General features: G+C 38.7%; 1 protein-coding gene across 2 annotated transcripts; it reads left to right on the top strand.

The window, feature by feature from the left end:
* The first annotated feature begins 1,351 nt into the window (after positions 1–1,351).
* Positions 1,352–5,416, top strand: LOC109199135 (coxsackievirus and adenovirus receptor-like). Of its 2 annotated transcripts, none has more exons than XR_002059603.2 (3): positions 1,352–1,531; positions 3,944–4,306; positions 4,545–5,416. XR_002059603.2 is itself a non-coding variant. In XM_019354463.2 (3 exons), exons 1-3 carry the CDS (start codon positions 2,590–2,592, stop codon positions 4,664–4,666), a joined length of 543 nt encoding a protein of 180 aa, XP_019210008.1. In that variant the 5' UTR covers positions 2,228–2,589; the 3' UTR covers positions 4,667–5,416. The 2 variants fall into 2 exon arrangements, 1 of the variants encoding a protein (XP_019210008.1); XM_019354463.2 differs by lacking the exon at positions 1,352–1,531 and adding an exon at positions 2,228–2,647.
* Positions 5,417–5,857: the final 441 nt, after the last annotated feature.

The following is a 5,857-nucleotide window of genomic DNA, read 5'->3' as shown; positions in this document are numbered from 1 at the left end:
TCCATGACGTGCTGGTCAGTCACAGGAGCGCGTTCAGTGAGAGACTGAGATTACCGAAAAGCACCACTGAACGACACAGGAAATCATTCCTGCCTGTGACCATCTCCCTGTACAACTCTTCCACTTAACACACTGTTTACTGCAACAGCTACACCCTTTTTACACATGTTCTTCCTTTTTCAGCTATTTATTAATAAGTGACTTTTATATGCATGTATATATTGTGCTATTCTTACTTAGTGTATTGTCTGTCTTTGTTACTGTTTGTTTATACTGGAGCAATGTAACCAAAAATAATTTCCCCTAGGGATCAATAAAGTATTCTGATTCTGATAAAACTGATACTGTGTCTCTTAATAAGTAAATCCAGCAACTTTTAAAGTCCAAAAGAAGGCACTGTGACCTGCATAAACATAAACCACAGGGTAAGAACACACTGTGGTCAGGTACAATGCTGAGATTCATCTTCTGCTCATAGCACTTTAAACATGTCAGAATTTGACCTCATCGAGATCAGGAAAAAGTAGTTAGGTGATAGAAGGTAATTTGGGATGTTGTTTCTACAGTAGCAACTTCGAGTTAAGAGAGTCAAAGTTTAAATGTTTTTTTTATCTTTCCCTCTTTTCTAATAACTCGTGTAAAGAGAGAGCAGAGGAGGTGAGGAAAAGGCAAAGATGAAGGCTTAAATGAGGAGTTTAAAAGGGAGTTTTTCCTTCCCACTGTCTCCAAAGTGCTTGCTCGTAGGGGGTAATATGACTGTTGAATTTTTCTTTGTGTGTAATATGCTAGAGTCTGCCTTACAATATAAAGCACCTTGAGGCGAATATTCAACTGAAAATTGAAATTCCCAACATGAAGTAACGTGACAGATGTTTTAATGAAATACAGAAACAGTGTAGGCCAGAAAATGTAATTATCTTAAAGAACTGTTATAACTCGTGAATAAAATGAGCTGTTTGTATATTCCAGCTGCGCCTCTTTTATAAGTTAAAGGTAAAAATGTTTCTACCGGATCCACAAATGACAGAAGAAGAGTCAGAGTTTCAACTTGTTTATTTCCAAACATCAAACATTCCTCTTTCTTGCCTTATTAAGCCATGTGAAACTTCTAAGCTCCTCCTCCTCTACACTTATCCACTTGCACCATCTTTGTTTACCTAACGATTTATTTATTTATCTTTTTGCACGATAAAAGGACTATAGCAGTGCAAGTTTAAAGACTTAATGTGAGAGCAAGTTATTTTCCACTCATTTTTCTTTCTAAACGCTAGCATGCCAGATTGTAGACAGATATGTGACGCATACTGATGCTATCGTATTTTCTGTAAGCAATTATAGGGGCACACCACATAAAGAAACATTCAGTGCTATGTTTGCCTCAAACCTTCCTGAACCTACTAAACTGGACACCACCAGACTCATGCTGAGTAGTTCTCATAAACGCTGCCATACTTTTGGACTGGAAAACAGAGACGCAGCTTCGGAAATGCATTCAAACTTTTCTCATCTTTCAGTGGAATTTCTAATTGGAGTGGGTATTTCCTGATATTTTCTTTAAATATTATTTATTTGTTTTAAAACTACCTGTTTATTTGACTGTGTCTTGATGAATCTTTTAATTGGCTATTCGCCACTTAATGATGATATTAATTTTACCCTTTTGCGTAAAGTGTTTGTTAAAAGCACTTATTAAAGAAACTTTACTTACTTTATTCAGAAGAGTGTTTAAGATGACCCTTCAGAACAGCAGTGAGTGATGTGAAACAGGCTTTGGTGTTTCTTTTTTAATCATTTTAATTTGTTTGGATGCACTTAAAAGTAGGGTTACATCTGTGATAATCATGGCTTGATTGATTGTTAATGTTCATTCAGGTGAACCAGGATTAAAAACTGTGGGCTTCAAATAAACAGCCAATTGGCGTGGAAACAAAACATTCTGAATTTTTTACATTTAATTATTCATATTTGCAGAAGCCAAACCTGCTGTAAACAGCTGTTGGTCCTGTTGGGTGGTGTTGTTGCCAGTTTTTCTTTGGTGACCCATCGGGGGTTTTTGACGGCACTGGATAACCTGGTGGATATTGAATGGTAAACAGATGTTTTGCTGGCTGTTGGCCTGTTGGCTGGTAGGGTAATCGGAGTGATAGAGTACTGCTGGTTGGGCAAGATTAGAGGAAAATAAAACAAAAAAATGTATCAGTCTCTCTTTTGCTTTGAACTTGCTTGATAGATGGCAAGTGCCAGCCCCAAAAATTAAAGCCTGTTACCAGGGTGGTCATGAGAACGAAACATGGACCGCACTTTTTTTTTTTTTAATCACGTGATTTATTATCTCACGTCTTCTTTTTTTTTGTTACGTAGTTATTTATTATCACCAACCTACCAAAACGGACTTCCTCTTGCTACAAAATATTGGACAGTGCAACTGACTGAGAAATCCGTTCCAACACGGTCAGCTTTATTTAAAACTTGGATTTATGTAATCTAGTCAGGTTTTAAACTCAGGTTCTGTTATTCATCATTCACAAAGATACCAGTATCATCAGACATTTATAACAATCTAAGGTCAGCAGAACTAAGAACACGGAAATGTTTCGATCACCCTGTCGGATTCTGTTTATCTGCGTAGTCGTGTTTATCTCTGCAGGTGAGACTTAACTGTTAGAAACCAACCTCTTTATCTCTCTAAGATGAAGTTGAAACTAATCAGTCTTGTTTACACAGTAAAAATGTTTACAAAGATTTATTTTTTATACTGATTCAGCATTTCCATGTGTGTGAAGGAGACACGAGGCTGCGTTGAGCGTGTGGGTTATATTCTGGTCTCATTTATGACAGACCCCAGAATATTTGTTTCCCACCCAGTGGGGTAGTAAGATTTCTTGACAACTAATGTGGCTCATATTGACTCTGCTGGGATACACAACACCATACAGCATAATGTTGTAGCCCACACACTCATTTCCTTGTGTCGCACTCTTAAATGTCCGTGTAGCAACACAGCCTAGTGTGGAACACAAATCAGCCTGTAAGCAATAATTCACATTATTACAGTGTGGACCTAGCATGTCAATGTATTTCAGATCTCACAGAGACAAAGAAGTGTAATGTGTGTGTCAGTGTGATGTGTTGTAGTGTCAGGAGTCAGTATACAGCTATGAAGCTTTTTGTTCAGTGTATACAAACAGCTGTAGCTCCATAAAGGCAGCATGCAGAGACTCACAGTGTCTTATAATGAGAGGACTTTTTGTGTTTAGTTCAGTTTTTTCCAGAGCTGGTTTTCTTCTTTCAGTTCAAGTCTTTTTAAATATTACTGTATAGAGGTTTTGTGTGAGAGGCAAGATTTAGGAGCATCAGTGCAGGTATTACAATAAAGACATCCAGACTGTCAATGAACTCATCCATCAATAAAGTTTTACCAAACTAGCTGATTCTAAAACTAAAGACAGACTTTTATTTGAGTTTATTTCATTTTCAAAGTTCACAAAATCCTTTCAGAGGATGTTTTTATCCATCTCAGTCTTTCCTCATTAACTTTGTTTCCAAACTTCTCAGCCTGACCTGTCCCTCTGATGAACTTATTCATAATGCCGTCCATTCTGCTCACTCACAATGAAAATCCAAACACTATCTTTGTGTCAGAGCCATCGTCACCAAACCCTCTTGTACCTTCGTTTCACTCTTGCTGCCGTCCTTCCCTCACAAATCAGCCCAGATGAAGATGCTAGGGATCAGGAAAGGAGGAGGCAGGAGATTCGCTGTCGTGACCCCTTAAGGGACCAGCTGAAAGAAGAAAAAACACACACACAATAAAAGGCAGTCATCTATTAACAACAGACAATCCTCTATTTTGTGTGTGTATTTCTCCCTCTGTCTGGTGTCTGCTGTAGAAGTGAACAGTTGTACTTTGACCTTTAACCTCTCTGCTCTTTGTTGTTTCCAGTTTCAGACCAGAAAATCATCACAGTTCCGTCTGGACAGAACGTCACTCTGAGATGTCGAGCTCCAAGCAACAACATCATAGTTGTAGAGTGGAGCAGAGCTGACCTGGGAAAAGAATGTGTCCTTATGTATCGAGATGAGCTTTTTGTTCCTGATGACCAGCATCCATCTTTTAAGAATCGGGTGGATCTGCAGGACAGACAGATGAAGGATGGAGACGTGTCTCTGATTCTGAAGAATGTGATGATTAGTGATACTGGAACATACGAGTGTCGCGTCTTCAGAAAAACAAACCGCAGGAAGAGAGCTCATCTGAAGACTCCCCCCATCAGCATTATCACACTGAGTGTTGTTGATCCTCCAGGTGAGTGAGTAGAGTTGAGTGTGTGTGTGATCAGAGGTGAAGCTGCTTCCTGGTTGTTGATGTTTGTTTCTAAAGATGTTGTTGATGAGACTTTGTAGAAAGCATCTGGTCTGAGTGATGTGATCAGAGTGCAGTAGATAATGTCTGACAGCAGTTTGAAGAGGAAATGGATTCTGTTCTGTTCTTCACTCATCACCTACCTGACAGCTGACACCTCACACCTGTTTCTCACCTGCAGGTCAGACAGGAGGAAGAAGAGAGGGTGGAGACAATGGAGGGCATCCTGGACTTGTAGCAAGTCGGTCCTTTTTGGTGCTGCTTTTGTTGTTGTTGGGAGTTAATTTGGAGTTGATTTTATGATCAATAGAAGAACAAAAAGAAAACATCAAGACAAAAACTTTAAGAAAAATCAGGTCAAAATTCATAGCATTATATTTAGTCACAAGAAATTTCACTAAATATTCAGTTCAAAAGAAATTTTGGGTGATTTCAAGGAAAACATGCCATCCACTGAAAATAACTGGAAACGTTAGTGATGGAAAATATGTTAAAATGATCTAATCTTAAGACAACTGCAAAAAAGAAAGTTCAAAGATCAACACATCAGATTTAACCAGCTTGTTTAAACAGTCTGATCACATATGTGACAGATGGATTTCAGCCTGAGATTAGTCATTAAGTAACATCTCACATCATCACTCATCTCAGAGATCATTGCATCATTTTCATTGCAATGAGTGAGTCAGCTGTTTGTAAAATCAAACTTGTTCTGTGACGTTCGAACAACACAAACTGATCCTCGTGTAGAGATCAGCTGTTATAGTATAATTACACACATGTACTGAAACAAGTGAAGAAAATGAAGACAAAAACGCTGTCTGTGATGACATCAGTGTAGCTGGAGTGTTCTGTATTATGAAGCCAATGAGAGAAGTACGTTCGACTTAACTCCAAAGGGAGCTCATATCATTTTAATTTAACTTTCAAGAGCTTTTCACATATTGTTGATTCATCTCCTTTAATATAATAAAATGCTTCATCATTAAAAGTTCCCCATTGTGTGAGTCTGTCTGTTCATTGCTAATAAAGTTTTGCGTAATATTTTTATTGTCATGGTCCTGGGTCGGTGACCCAGTGTTTTGAGTTTTACTTTTGATTTTATCATGGATTATGACTGCTTGTGTTTTGGTTTCTGTCCTAAGTATTTCCAGCTCCCTAGTTCTTTAGTACTTCCTGAGTTCCAATTCTTAGGTTTTGCTATTTGGTTTCCCGGTGTTAACTCTGTCCCCTTCTGTCCCACATTTCAGGTCTCTATGTTCCTTCTCCCCAGTCTCTGTTAAGTTTATGTGTCTAGAGTTCAGTCGGTGTGTTTCCTGTTTTACTTTGAAGGTCTGTGTCTCATGTCAGTGTTTCTAGTTTTGCTTCCCTTTGGTCTCGTCATGTCTGATTCCTTCCAGCTGTGCTCTCCTCCCGTGTCTCATTCCCCTCGTTATTCCCCAGTGTATTTAAGCCCTGTGTTTCTCTGTGTCAGTGTTGCGTCCTCCCTCATGC

The sequence above is a fragment of the Oreochromis niloticus genome, linkage group LG3, assembly GCF_001858045.2.
Source record: "Oreochromis niloticus isolate F11D_XX linkage group LG3, O_niloticus_UMD_NMBU, whole genome shotgun sequence".
NCBI classification, from domain to species: Eukaryota; Metazoa; Chordata; class Actinopteri; order Cichliformes; family Cichlidae; genus Oreochromis; species Oreochromis niloticus.
This window is presented reverse-complemented; position numbering and strand designations above follow the sequence as displayed.

Coding starts and splice junctions, on each gene's coding strand:
- LOC109199135 (XM_019354463.2), top strand. CDS start 2,590: ATGTTTCGATCACCCTGTCGGATTCTGTTTATCTGCGTAGTCGTGTTT. Junction 2,648..3,943: donor AGTCGTGTTTATCTCTGCAG/GTGAGACTTAAC, acceptor TGTTGTTTCCAG/TTTCAGACCAGAAAATCATC. Junction 4,307..4,544: donor GAGTGTTGTTGATCCTCCAG/GTGAGTGAGTAG, acceptor TCTCACCTGCAG/GTCAGACAGGAGGAAGAAGA.